General features: G+C 41.1%; 1 protein-coding gene across 4 annotated transcripts in view; it reads right to left on the reverse strand.

Annotated features, from left to right (window-relative positions):
- Efcab5 (EF-hand calcium binding domain 5) overlaps window positions 1-15,302 on the reverse strand; it is a 107,095-nt gene that overhangs the window by 47,925 nt on the left and 43,868 nt on the right. For 3 of the 4 annotated variants that reach the window (XM_031353341.1, XM_031353342.1, XM_031353339.1), the window contains exons 7-9: window positions 11,366-11,521; window positions 2,420-2,519; window positions 52-454 (exon numbers count right to left, since the gene is read on the reverse strand). In XM_031353341.1, the coding sequence (XP_031209201.1) occupies window positions 52-454; window positions 2,420-2,519; window positions 11,366-11,521 (659 nt within the window). Of the gene's footprint in view, window positions 1-9; window positions 455-2,419; window positions 2,520-11,365; window positions 11,522-15,302 lie in introns of all 4 variants that reach the window. The other variant, XM_031353340.1, reaches the window with a different exon arrangement.

Here is a 15,302-nt window from a genome sequence, read left to right on the forward strand (position 1 = left end):
GCCACCGACCCTCTCTGCTGGTTTTCGTTCACTCCTGAGCTTCTTCGGGACCCTTGCTCTGCCACCGAACCTCTCTGCTGGTTTTCGTTCACAACGGAGCTTCTTCGGGACTTTTGCTCTGCCACTGATCCTTTTCTTGAAGCAGATGTTTTGCGAGGCCCTTTGCCCTGTCCTTGTCCTGTAAGTGACACTCTGTGGGGTGTCTCTTGTGAGGTCAGTTGTGCAGCAGTTCCTGGCTCCGTTGTTGAGTCTGATGAATGTTCCTGGTCTGTATTGATCTCTTTCTGCTGTTGTGGGAGATCTTTGTCCTCTGGGAATTTGCCTGCAAGTTTTTCAGCAACTAACATATTCATCTTTAAGAGCAGTGCATCGAAGTCTTCATAAATGTGCTTCTTAATATCCATGTCTCCCCAGAACTCAGTCAACTCTATCTCCTCAAATTCGACAAATGGCCCTAGTGCAGACAACAAAGGATTTATCTAAATAATTGATCTTACAATACAGAATCCGAGTTATAGAATTAATATAAAAATGGCATCGATGGCAGTGATTATTAAATAAGTTTATTACTTTAAAAATAAGTATCAGAGCTGGATGTAGTGATCTATGCCTCTAACCCCAGCACTCAGGAGGTAGCAACAGACAGATCTTTGTGAATTTGAATCTAGCTTAGTCAACATAGCAAGTTCCATACATAAAGAGATCTTGTCTTAAACAACAACAAAACAGGATATCAGGTACCTTTAGCTGCAACTAGATACTTAAGAGAACATAAGAAGTCTCAGCACCCTAAACTGGTTATCCACTCTTCCTGGAAGGTGTGTCTTACAAAACGAACATATCTCTTCTTTTGTTATTTGGACTGTTGCTTGGATTGCTAAAAACAAATGAAATTGGTCCCTTACCATTGTGGCCCCTTTCCTCTCAATAAGCACAGAATAGATATGGGGACTGGAATTGTCTTTTCACCTCAAATATCTTTTAACATATCTACAATACAGGCTGGAGAGTCATGCCTGCTGCACACCACGGATGACCTCAGTTTGATCCCTAGAGCCCACATAGAGGTAGAAGAAGAAAATCCATTCTACAACTTGCCCTCTGACTTCCACGTGTGCTATGTGGCATCCATGTACCCTCCCAACCCCCACATCAGACTCACACTCAATAACAAATTAAAATTTCTCCCATTAATACAAACAAAGGCTAGCCTTATCGATGGCTATCTTCCACTCCGTTCGCTTTCCGTCCCTTCCTTTTTCTTCAATTCTTCATTCCCCAATTCTTTCTTCCAAGACTTAGGAGGTTGCATGCTTTAGAATTTTATGCAAAAGTTAGGAGTGTAGTTCGGGGGGGGGGGTGTAGACTGCGTGTTTCACATAAGTTCAGTTTCTAGTACAGAAGAAAGGAAGGGAAGAAGAGACAAAGGGAGAGATGGAGGAAAGAAGGAAGGGCTTTAAGGAGAGACTGGATAGTAGTCACTAGGATTTCGCTGTTGAAAAGCAACAAAATATGCTGGATATGATGACACTGGACAGAGCAAGGAGGTTGAGAGTTCTCAAAACTAACATAATGAGACTCAGTCTGAAGAAGCATCCCTCTCAGATAAAATTCCACAAAGCCTTGGAAATCCTGCCTGCCCCCATTCTTCTCAGAGTATTTAGTAATTAAGCTTTAACTAAGCTTTAACATTGTGGCTCTTATAGCTTTTAGTTATTAAAAGACATTCTCTTTAAGAAATAAAAATAGGGCCGGAGGATGCCTTGGGTTAATGGAGCTTGTTGCCAAGGCAGAGCGGGGATCTGAGTTGGATCCTCTGGACCCACATGTGGAAGGAGAGAATGTGCAAGCTGTCTTCTGACGTCCACAGGAATGTAATGTCACTCTCTCGTCCATAATAAATACAGAAATGCAATAAAGAAAAACCAACAACTCTGTAATCATTTTACTGATAAGCATATAAAAGAATATTTCAACATGTAGGTATATATGTATATGTATATTTTAACACAAAAGCACGTAAGTAAAGCTGCTTCGGCAAAGGACATATCTTCTATAGAAACTTTAGAATTCTAAATTGCAATTATAAATGGGATAACCACTCTTAACGTAGTTGCTAAAGCATTTGGATTACCACCAAAGCCTTTCTTCATTGAAACAAATTTAAAAGCTGTTCTAGTTGAGCTCTGATAGGACAAAGGTTTGGCAACTGCACTCTGGTAACAATCCATCTAGTTGTGAGGAAGAGTGCATTTTGTGGGAATAGGAACAAAGAGATAAGCTACGGCCGGCCGCCATGACTTGGGGGGATGCTTGGGATCCCTCGGGAGTAAAAGGATCCCTCTGTACTCCACTATATCATCATACTATGACACCCAGCCTCAGCTTCAGTACATTCCTCTCTCTGAGCCACACTTACACTGTCTTGGGTTTCGGAGTAAACTCCTAGTGGAGGAAGAGCATTGGTCATAGAACGCTTCCAGCAAGGCCAGTGTTCTCTGCCGATCCAAGGCCATCACCTACATGGAAATTAGTTTGCAATTAGTAGCTGCAGCACATTTAAAATCTTCATGATGCTAGATCGTGACTTCCTGAATAGTCTATCATTGAGACCACCACCACCTCTATTATCATTATGGAAATAAAAGCTACAGCATCAAAATCAAGAAGCTGCATCTTGCCCGTAGGCTTAGACTTAATTCTGCCACTTTGTCACATGTCATGATACCTTGGGTTTAGCAGATATTTAAAAAAAAAATATTTGTTGGGACTGGCATGACTTGTTGAGCTCAATGCACAGTACTCAGTTCTTACGACCTGCATATGTCACATACAGTTAACTGCTCCTTACTGGTCCTTTCATACATTATTCTGAGAACATTTTAATTATGGAGAAATGTAAAAAAGAAACGGCAAAGCTAACACTGTCTGGCATCTTAGGAGCTGGAAATAACAACTGTTGAAAGTACACACAGGGGTTGGGAGGTGGCTCAGTTGGTGAAAAGTGCTTGCCTCACAAACACAAGGCCCTAAGTTCAGTCCGCAGAACCCACATAAAAGAGCTGGGTGTGGTGGTGAGTCCTTGTAATCCCAGTACCGGGGAGGTGGAGACAGGCGGATCCCTGGGGCTCCCTGACCATTCGGTCTAGTTGACTTGGGAAATTCCAGGCCAATGGGAGATTCTGTCTCAAAGAATTAAAAAAAAAAAAAAAAAAACCCAACAACACCACCCAAGGTTATCCTTTGACCTCTACATGTGCATGCATGCACGTGTATGTGTGTGCATACACAAGCATGCACATACATGTATGTAAAAAGTATGCACAAAACATATTAGACTGATAAAAAACATATATCATTGTTTAAGTTGCTTTTGGAAACTGGTTTTGGAAGGGAGTTAAGGCAAGATCTTGCTACATTGCCCAGTATGGCCTGAGACTTCGTAGGTAGCCCAGGCTGGAGGTAGATAGCCTCCTGCTTTGGCTTTCCAAGTTCTGGGACTTCAAGTGTATGCCTACCATATCTGGCACATACAAGTGTGTGCCTGGCTTTCAAAATGCTTAGGTTTACTCAATGTTGGGATCTAATTTGTGTGGATAAAGAAATATATTTTATTCATTGTAGGAGCTGGAGAAATGGCTCAGCAGTGAAGATCACTTGTTGCAGAGGACTCAGGTTCAGTTGCCTGCACCCATGTGGCAGTTTATGACCATCTACAGCTCCAGTTTTGGGGATCCAACCTCCTCTTCTGGTATCTGTAGGCACCAGGCATGCATGTGGTGCTTTTACATAACATAGACGAAATGTAAATGAATTTCATGGAAAGTAAAAACTAAATCAATCTTAAAAGAAAAAGTTTACTTTATTCATTTTAATTATAATATCAAAACATTGTAATTTCTTAGAATTCTTTTATTAATAGAAATTCGGTTGTGTCTAGAATTTTGAGAAAAATATGCTTCAATGAATAATCTTATTCACACATTCTGTGTGCATTTAGATACATTTTTCTTTTTTCTTTTTTATTTGGTTTTTTGAGACAGGGTTTCTCTGTGTAGCTCTGGCTGTTCTGGAACTCACTGTGTAGACCAGGCTGGCCTTGAACTCAGAAATCCACCTGCTTCTGCCTTCTAAGTACTGGGATAGATACGTTTTTCTAAAGTAAATAAATGGAATTAGTATTTAAAATTTCTAAAGTAAATAAATGGAATAGTTTTTGCTTGTAAACTGGGTCTTTCCTCACTCTCCTTGGAACTACGGAGCTAATAATGACCTAATAGCCACTGAGCGGTAAAGGAGACGCTTTTCCTAGTTCTGGGATGCATATAGACTGAGATGCCCGCAGCTCCCACCAGCCTGTCATCTGGCTTTTGACTTCCTGGGGGCTTCCGCTTGGCCTAGTCCCTGAGGATGAAGGCCTGTGGTCTTTCTCATCAGCCCTCCCTCTCCCCATCTTCCTGTCCAACTCTGAACTGCAGCCTGACTCTAAAACAGCAGTCACAGGGCTCCTATGGAAACTTTGAGCTGGTTCTGTATCTCATTCCCACAGACTCCTTTAGAATTTAGTCAGTTTCCCAGCTCTGGATTCTCAGGCCTCTTTGAAATTCTTTACTTCTTTAACCCCTTGTAGTTTTTCCAGTAATATACATGCATGTGGTGTGCATGCTTGTGTGCATGTGTGTGTGTGTGTGTGTGTGTGTGTGTGTGTGTGCGTGTTTACATGTGTTTATTCTATGGTGTGTAGTGTGTGGCATGAGAATTAACTTTAGCTGTTAGGATAGGAATAAATAACCTTGTGTTTGCCCCAGCCAGGGCTGTCAAGGAAAGTAGGAACATCTGTTAAATTGCTGCTGAAACTTCCATGCCTTGTGAATTTATTGTTATTCAATAAATTCTGACATTGTGGAAAGACAAAAAGAAAGAAAAGAACAGATGTGAGAGACACACTCTCAAATCAACTTCTCAACTTCTGGTTGTCAGGAGTTCACAAATACAGGGCAAAGAAAGGAGTGGAGAAGAGAGGTCGGTAAAGGAGAGGACTTTCCCTGTCAGAGGGCAGCACAATGGCAGCGATTTTTCTGGGAGCCAGACACCCTTTCTCTTCACTCATGGCTCTTTCTGGTCCTGCCATAGTGACTGTCAACTGCCACAGTGGTAGGAGTGCTGTATAGCACAAAGACGCTGTTATGATGAAACTGGAGGCTGTTTGGTGGTCTCTCTGGGACCATCTTAGAGCCACCTCATTCCTATGGTATGTCCTCTCCAGACTCTCATTTTTAAAACATGTCTTCCTACCAGTTCTTGCATTTTTCATTTGCTAATCTGCTTTTTCTCTTTTGTCTTTCCTGTTTTTTTTTCTTTTTAGTTCTTAGATTTCTATCTAACTAGACAATATCTTTTGACTGGACTGCTTAGGCCTATAAATGTGTTTTATCTTCACATCTCTTTTATTTGCATATATTAATTATACAAAAAGATAGCCTTTGCTATGACACTTTAGTACTTTAATAAAATATATTTTTATATATTTATTCCCCATTATCTTCTCTTGGCCTCCCTCTCACCTCCCACTAGTTTTTTCCTAATTTCCAAACAGTCCCCCCCCATACTTTTGTTAGAAAATTTATAGTTGATGTAGTTACTATGGTTACTTTAAATCTATCATCTTCTTACTTGCCCTTTCATTCATCTCATTTGTTCTTTTCTTGTCTTCTTTTTAATTTTAATTTTTTATGATTTTTTTTCAGATTATTGTATAATTACATCATTTCCTCCCTTCCTTTTCCTCCCTCCAATTCTTTCTAGGGACCTTCTCCTGCTCTCTTTCAAATTCGTGGCCTCTTTCTCTAATTGTTGATTGTTTATGTATATGTGTATGTGTATGTGCATGTGCATGTATACGTATGTGTATGTAGATGTTTGTGCATGTGCATATGTATACATGTGTCTAATGCTATGCCTCCTTTTGTAATTGCTCTAGGATTTATAGTATACATCACTGATTTATAACAGTCTACTTTGTAATATTGTAACTCTGTGGCTAAGGTGAGACTGCTTTTCCTTGTAATATTGTAACTCTGTGGCTAAGGTGAGACTGCTTTTCCTTGTAATATTGTAACTCTGTGGCTAAGGTGAGACTGCTTTTCCTTGTAATATTGTAACTCTGTGGCTAAGGTGAGACTGCTTTTCCTTGTAATACTGTAACTCTGTGGCTAAGGTGAGACTGCTTTTCCTTGTAATATTGTAACTCTGTGGCTAAGGTGAGACTGCTTTTCCTTGTAATACTGTAACTCTGTGGCTAAGGTGAGACTGCTTTTCTTTGTAATACTGTAACTCTGTGGCTAAGGTAAGACTGCTTTTCCTTGTCTCCTACTCACTGTCTCTGCTACTGTTGCCATGCATTTTACTTTTGTTTTGATTTGGTTTTGGTTTTTCAAGACAGGGTTTCTCTGCTTTTTGAATTCACTCTGTAGACCAGGCTAGCCTGTATCTCACAGAGACCCACATACCTCAGCTTCTCAAGCTCTGGCATCCAAGGCAGGCAGGCGCCACCACTCCTCATACTCTCATACTCTCTCCCTCCCTCCCCTCTGTCGGTCCAGACAGCTCTACAGCTAGTCTTCATGTTTACTTCTTTTTAAATTTTTTTTTCTCTAGGCTGGTCTTGCCCTTCTATGCAAGTGAAAATGACTTTGAACTCCTGATCCTTCTGCTTCTACCTTCCAAATACTGGGATTACAAGACTGTGCCAGCACACTTGGTTTTCAGTGGTGCTGAGACAGTCTATAGTCATGTTAAGCCTGAACTTTATTAACTAAGCCACATTCCAAGGTGAGCCTCGTCCAGTTTTTGTTTTACAGTGTTTAATTTATTATAATATCATGTAAGAAATTAATTTCATGTATCTTTAGTTTTATAAATATTTTAATCTTTATAAATTCTTTTTGGAACATGGTTGACCAAAACACAAACCTAGTAGAGGGCACTGTGGATTTCAGCTTCTGTTTACCAGTTAGAAGATCTCTATTCCCAAGTCAGCAAAGCAAAGCCTAGGATATATATATTTTTTTTTTCTCTCAGTATGCTCTACTTGATATTTTGTGCTATATTTCTAATGTGAATAGCTTCAATTAAATAAGGATCTTAAAAAATACCATTTAAAGTTTTTTTTGTTTGTTTGTTTTGTTTGTTTTTGTTTTTTTTTTTGTTTTTTGTTTTTTTTTAAATAAAGGCTTAAAACTGTGGGGGAGTTGTTTTGTTCTGTTTAGACAGGGTCTCATATCTCTCTGGCTGGGCTTAAATTTACTGTGTAGCTGAGACCGGCCTTGAATTCCTGCCCCTCTTTTCTCTACCTCCCAATGGCTGGGGTCCCAGGTGAGCCAACGTGCACAGCTGAGAAGAAACTTTGGCGGGGGACTAGAAACGTAGCTCAGTTGGTAGAATGTTTGTTTAGCATCCATGAAGCCTTGGATTGATCCCAAAGATCAAGAGTTCAGCATCTCACATGGCTTTCTTTGTTAGTGGCAGACTCTAACCTAACTTACAGGTCAGGACCACCTCTAAGCTCCCACCAGCTGGCCCCAGTTTCCTACTAAGACATAAACTTCTTTAATGCTATTTTTGATACTATTATTCTTCCTTGCTCTATGAGTCTCTTATCTTTCTCAAGAACCTAGTATTTTTTTTTTTTATCTTAAAATCTAGGCTTTCTTAAATGCTTGTTTCAGCCACTGCAGAAAAGAAATTCAGTGGACTTTTGCATTCTAGATTCTGCCTTCCTTCCAAGATTACCACATGACTGTTTAATGATGGGGAAAAAAAAAAAAAAAACCAAGGCGCACAAGCAGACCTCTGCTAATTCCTTCAAATATTATCCTGTCATGTTGATCATGGCACTAGGGTTGCTGTTAAATTCGTTGGCCGACAGACAGTAGTTGCCTTTTAGGCATTTTACCTGGAAATAAAATCATGATGCCAGAATCACCTAGCCGTTCTGTCAAAGAGGCACTGTCCAGAGAGGTGAAAAGTGAAAGACAAGAAGGCGTTGTGGATTTCAAAGACTTTATTCCGGATTTGAGTTCAGTTAGCGGGGATCTGAGAAACTAGATTGCAACATGTCGATTCATTTTTGAGAATTACTTTTTTTCCCAGGTGGTTGAGGTGATCCCTACCTGCAGCCTCAGCACACAGGAGGTGGGGGTGGGAGGGTCACAAGTTCAAGTCCTATACAGTAAAATGTCAGGACAGCCTGGCCCATAATAATAAGACTTTGTATAGAAAGAAAGAAACATAGATGATAGATAGATAGATAGATAGATAGATAGATAGATAGATAGATAGATTTTAAAATTTTGGTCATGCCTAGTATCATAAATGTTCTTTAAAGGGTCTATAAAGCTGAATGTGTTAGTACATGCCTTTAATCCCAGCACTCAAGGAGACAGAGGCAGGTGGATTTCTGAGTTAGAGGTCAGCCTGGTCTACAAAGTGAGTTCAGGACATCTGAGGCTATACAAAAAAATCAGTCTTGAAAAACAAAAATAAATAAATAAATAAATAAATAAGCAAGCCAGCTATAGTGGTCAGCAAGATGTCTCAATGTGTTAAGACACTTGCTACCAAGGCTGCTAACCTGAGCTCAGTCCCTGGGATCCATGTGGTGGAAGGGCAGAGATGACTCCTGTATGTTCTCCTCTGTCCTCCACATGTTCACCAAGGAATGGGCATGCACACTTACACACATCTGTCACAGACACAAATTATTACATGTGCCCCCAGAAAAGCAATTGGGTCCTCTACTAGGAGTACATCATAGGCTGGAGAGATGGCTCAGTGGGTAAGAGCACCAACTGCTCTTCCGAAGATCCTGAGTTCAAATCCCAGCAACCACATGGTGGCTCACAACCATCTGTAATGAGATCTGATGCCCTCTTCTGGTGTGTCTGAAGTCAGCTACAGTGTACTTATATATAATAATAAATAAATCTTAAAAAAAAAAAAGGAGTATATCGCAAAAGACACTTACTGCATCACATAGTGTCTCTTTCATGGCTTCCCTCGGGAGAAACACTTGGTTATATTTCAAACCCCAATCTGTATCTCTGGCTCTCTCCCCCCTCTCTGTCTCTCTTTTAAATCTCTCTTTTGTGTCTGCAGGCATACATGCACATGTGTGGAGGCTAGAGGACAATCTAGTCTTTTGCAACTGGTCTGGAACTCTGAGTAGACCAGGCTACCTGGCCAGAACACCCCAGGACCTGCCTGTGCAACTTGCCCAACTCCTCGGACACTGCACACATGTGGTGTACATGCACACATGCAAGCATATTCCACCATCCTTGGCTTCTTTTTTAAAAATGTTTTTGTCAAGACAGAGTTTCTCTGTGCAGTCCTAGCTGTCCTAGAACATGCTCTGTAGCCCAGGCTGGCCCTACACTCAGACATTTGCCTGCCTCTGCCTCCTGAGTGCTGGGATTAAAGGTGTGCACCACACTCAGCTTTGACAAATCTCTTTTGAGTTCTGTCCATGGCTTTCATTCGCTTTATTTATAAAATTGCATCCTGTTCATATTATAGTCTCTCAAGGTGTTAGTGATTTATATGAGGCAGCCTTTAGTATCTGGACACCTTGAAGCTGAATAAGTTGTACATATTAACATTTTAAAATGAAAAGTAGATGGCTGGAGAGATGGCTCAGGGATTAAAAGCATGTGTTAGTGACTTTTCTGCTGCTGTGCTAAAACACCAGGATGAAGCAACTTATAGAAGGGTTTACTTGGGTCGATGTTCTAAAGAGTTAGAATCCATAATGGTGTGGACAACACGGTTTCAGGTGGTAGTCATGACACCTAGCGTAAGGTAGCTTATGCTGAGAATTCATGAAGCTGAAAGTGACACCTCAGCCACCCATGAATCTGAGAGATCAAACTGGGAGGAGGTGAGGCTTTTTCGTCTCAAAGCCTGCCCATGGCATACTGCCTGCAGCAAAGCTGCAACCTTCCCAAGACAGTACCACCAACTGGAATCAACTCTTGAAATGCCTAAATTCAAATGTCTCTTTTAAACTGTCTCAGAACACTTGTTGCTCTTGTAGAGGACTTGGGTTTATTTCCTAGCACCCACATGGGGCCTCACAACTTCCTGTAACTCCAATTGGAGAAATTCCAGTGCCCTCTTCTGTCCTCCTCGGGCACTGCACACATGTGGTGCACATGCACATGTACAGGCAAAAACAAGCGTACATATAAAATGAAATAAAGTTTTAAAATAAATGAAGTCAATAAAAAGGCATTTTGTGTTCTTGCAGCACAGTTGGCTCTTGGTGTGGAGAAGGTACCCCAAACTGCCCTTGGCGGTTTGTTTTCAATCTGCATATATCTACGGTTTGGAAAGATGCTCTTCTCTTGATGTGGAGGCTGTGGGGGAAGATGCATAGAGGATCTGTGTAGCTCAGGAGATGCACTGAGAGGCTGGCTGGACCTGCTTACACTACAGCCGGTATCCACTTAGCTTTGAGTTGTCGTTGCTTTTTATAGAGTAGCATGACATTCTCTTGCAGCTCTCAGTATAGAGGAGGGTATGATGATCAGTGGGTATGGGAATGTTTGGAGATGTTTTAAAGTGAGACAGCATTGCATTAAGTCACTTATGGAACATGGGTACAAATAAACGAACAGAAGGCTTATTAAACGTATTTCAGTTAAATCTGTATTTACTGTGGCAGGTCCATTTGAAACCCTGGCTCACAACTCTCCTTCAAACCTCATTCTTAGAAACACTTTTAATCTAGCATAAGGGGCCAGTTAAGTTCACTGGCTGCTCAACCATGAGAACCAAAGTTCAGATCCTAGCACCCGAAGAGAGTCACAGATGCCCGCCACTCCAGCTCTAACCAAAGTTCAGATCCTAGCACCCGAAGAGAGTCACAGATGCCCGCCACTCCAGCGCTAATCACTAAGCCCCCTCTGGCCTCTGGTGGTACTTGTCAACTAAAGCAATAGACCTACAACAAGTTAAAAATGCTGAAAAGCAACGTCAGTCAAGGTGTGCACAGGGTGGGCCCATTCAATAAGAAGAAAGGTACAAACAAAAGTTTTCTAGAATAAGAGCTAGAAAACTTTCTAGCCATTTGAGAAAGTGGCTGGTAAGTCAGGTTTTAATCTTAGAGTTTGAAAGTGTAGATTGTACTCTTTGTATTTCTTTTCCTTCTTAGTCATCAATTTCATTATCAAATACTGGTCAGTATGCCACCATTACCAAACTTGATATGTTAGAAATTTAGAACATCACCAACAAGCACCATTTCAAAGCTAGTCCCACACATCAAACTGTGAGGAGCGGAGGGGGTTTGTGGTATCTCACCTACCTTCCCACTGTCGCACTGTAGGAAGAGTTCAGCAAATATCTGCCTCCGCATGTCAGTCATTATGATCTCCCGGAATTTGTCTGCACTGTGGCACAGGTGTTTAAGGAATTCCTCAAATACTTCACTTTTCAAATCCGTAACATATGAAGAAACGTACTGCAGAAGAAAGCAGGATAAGCGATGACTTAGAACCATGCTCTTTATTTTGACCTTCCCAATGATGATATCAGCTGCAAAATGTTTCCACACTGTTTGCTCATCATTGTGTGCTTTCATGTGCGTGGCGCTTGGTGGGCTCGTCTTAGTTCCTTCTCCACTGCCTGAGGAGACACCATGAAATTAAACTTAAAGAGAGCACAGAGAGAAACAACCTGGATGTTCTGTCTGTTCCTAATGCCCTTAGATGACGCACATTTCATTTTCAGTCCTACCAAGTTGATTTCTAGTTCTTGTAATTGTTACGTAATTAACATGGATTTGAAGAAAGTTCCATTTTCCTAATTTGCTACTGAAAACTAGTCGTTTGTTTTAAATAGGACATGTTTTTGCATGTTCGTGGGCACATTTAAATTTTTTCTTTCCAATTTATTTTTATCTTATGTGTGTGACTGTTTTGCCTGCATGTGTGTCTGTGGACCACATGGATGCCTGATGCCCTCAGAGGTCAGAAGAGGGCTTCAGTTCCCCTGGAACTGAAGTTATAGATAGTTGTGAGTCACCATGTGGAAGCTTGGGATGAAACTTGGGTCCTCTACAAGGTCAACAAGTACCCTTAGACACCAAGCCTTCTTTCCAGCCCAATACAAGCACTCCTTTAAGGCGATTGTTCATCTTCTCTTTAAAGTCATCCAGGTACATTTAGAATGTAGTATGCAAAGGACATGTTTGGAGCTGGAGCATTCCAGCTGGCTCAGCATTCAAGTGCATTTGCTGCTTGATCATGAGGACCGAGTTCGAACTACAGCCACATCAGATGGCTCATAAGTGCCTGTAACTCCAGTTCCAAGGGATCTGATACCCTCTTCTGACATCTGAGGGGACCCACACATCTGTGTATATAGTCACACAGATGGACACACCAGCACATATACCTCCTTGTTTGGAGGCAAGGTCTCATCTTCAGCCTGGCCTAAGACAAGAACAGTCTTAAACTTTTGAACCTCTTTCCTCCTCTTCCTGACTGCTGGGATTACAGTTGTCATGTCCTGCCATGCCTGGGTTATGCTATGCTGGAGCATGGAAGGCAACCATTCTACCAACTGAGATACATCCTTAGCCACAAGTTTTCATTATTCCTGGTGGATCAATGAGCACTGTTAAGTTCCTACTTAATACCCAGAGAAACAGAGCAGCATAAAGGGTGAAAATTTTGTCTGGGTTCTGAGCTTAGTTTCCCTGCTATTTCACTTGCAAAATGGGTGTCATGGTAATAGCTATCTCAGAGGGACATGGTGAGGTCACAGGAATGTATACACAGTATGCGCAGAATCTGGGTATCCCATGTTATAACTTTATAGCCATTTTTCTTGTTTACTTTTCAGGTGGTTAAGAAATCAGTGAATAGTATTTTTTCTTATAGAATAGGAAGTCAGTCCTTTCAATTGACAAAAAATATATACTTAAGAGAGCTGAGGCTGGGCAGTGGTGGCACACGCCTTTGATCCCAGCACTTGGGAGGCAGAGGCAGGCAGATTTCTGAGTTCGAAGCCAGCCTGGTCTACAGAGTGAGTTCCAGGACAGCCAGAGCTATACAGAGAAACCCCGTCTCAAAAAACAAAACAAAATGAGAGAGAGAGAGAGAGAGAGAGAGAGAGAGAGAGAGAGAGAGAGAGAGAGAGAGAGAGAGAGAGCTGAATGAGATTAGTGACTTACAAAGTATGGTCCATACACCAGAAGCATTGCCTGGAGAGTGTGTTGGGAATACAGTTTGGAGCTCTGCCCTTGACTTACTGCATCAGAAACCCTGGGGTTGAGATCAGTCTGTGTTTTAACAAGCACTAGAGGGAATATGGGTTTGCTAAAGTTTGAGAACCACTGAGCTGGATAATGTGGGGTAATTGGCCTTAATTAGTTCAGTAGCCTAAGATTTTATCCTTTAGCATTAATGACTTTTGCTTAAATAGTAGGCATTTTTCTAAATTACTAATATTGTAAAATTATTACATAATTCAAATTTTTATATTGCGGATTATTTAATATTGAAAAATATTGGTTCATGATAAAAATATCACTCTATATTCTATTTTGCTTTTGGATATTAATGCTAAAGCCGTGTGAATCTTTTTGGTGTGGGGTTTCTACTGAATCAAGAATTAAACCTGATTTTAACTTATGGGTTTTCTGAGTGAGCATATCCTAATTGTGATATGTGTCAGTTATACACAAAGATTACCAACCCCTTAACTACAAATTCAACTCTAAACGGAACAATTACAGAGAATTGACCATGTCTTATAAGAACAAAAGGAAAGCATACGCATGCAGCCATGTAATTGCCCACACAGAGACATAAACTCCCACTTGTACATACAAATAGTCTTATTTCGTGATGACAGAACATTCTCATAATGCATTTCTGTGCTGCACCTAACAGCTGAGGAACAAAAAGAAAATAGTCTCAAATGGTTGTTTTGAACTGCTAGTTACTAGAACAAACAGGGTTAAAAAGTGAGTCGACTGTAGTCAATGAAGAGACCATTCCTGCTTATTTATCCATCAGAGAGCAGATATGTAGGAGAGTGGTAGAGACAGAGAACCACTTGTGGGCTTTTAGTCTCTTCCTTTCTGTGATCTCTCATCTTATGACTCACGGCTGCATTTTCTGCAAACGTATTCCGTGACCTCAGGGCAATCGGATGGCATGGTGCCTCCACTGGGCTGCACTTGTAGCTGCTCTCTTGTCTTTAAGCCCAATATTAATATTATATTTTCTTCCGGTTTCATAAGTAGGTGCTAATAAAATACCTGTAAAGGAAACCTCTTGAAAAGCCAGTGATGTTAGCCAGGTTCAGTGGCATGTGCCTAGAAGGCCACTAACATAAGAAGCTGAGGTAAGAGGATCAAATTCAAGGAGAGTTTGGGCTGTTTGGTGAGACCTCATCTCAAAAACAAGATAACAAGTGCACAGGAGGCATCCTCTGTGCCACACAGGATGGCCCAGTGATCTGTTGATCAAGATATTAAATACTTTCATGCAAGTTTTCCTTTGTTGAGATAGGGTCTCACTATGTGGTCTGGGTTGGCTTAGCTTAAGAAACATTTTCTTGGGTTTGACCCAGGTAAGTGTTTTCTATAATTAACGTGTCTGATTGTGTATGTTTGAGCTTAGGAAGAGATGTTCAGACATGTTAGAAAAACTAATGTTAACAGGCTAACCCAGCAAAAAAGGAGAAGATGATGTAAGGCTCATGAATGCCTCATAAACTCATTAGCATTCTACAGAGCATCGTAAATGATGGGGCCCAACCTACTGCTCCCCTCTCACCATTCATCCGAGTCTTATCCTTATATGTTTATAAGTAAATATTTCATGTCATATAGAAAAAAATGTGGATTTAATTTAATGCTTGCATTATGGGTTCCCAAATTTCACAGGAATTCACACATCTGCATGTAAGATGTTTCAAGTCCCTGCCCCCAATTGCTCTAATTGGTAAATAAAGTTGCCAGTGTCCAATGGCTGGGCAGGGAGACAGAAGTGGGACTCTGAGGTTCCTAGGCAAGGAACATGTGGGAGGAGGAGAATTGCCATTGCTGGGGAAGGAGAAGGTCCTGGCCTGGGAACTGCAGGACAGAGATACAGAGACAATAACAACATGTAAGAGTCAGAAATCATGGCCCAGGAGGGCAGCAGGCCTGGGCCTGTGATAGCCAGAGTGGAATACACATTTTAGTAAGTTATAATTCAGGAATATCAGAGGGGACAGTATGTTAGCTA

This window comes from Mastomys coucha, unplaced genomic scaffold, assembly GCF_008632895.1.
Source record: "Mastomys coucha isolate ucsf_1 unplaced genomic scaffold, UCSF_Mcou_1 pScaffold5, whole genome shotgun sequence".
In the NCBI taxonomy this organism is placed as follows: domain Eukaryota; kingdom Metazoa; phylum Chordata; class Mammalia; order Rodentia; family Muridae; genus Mastomys; species Mastomys coucha.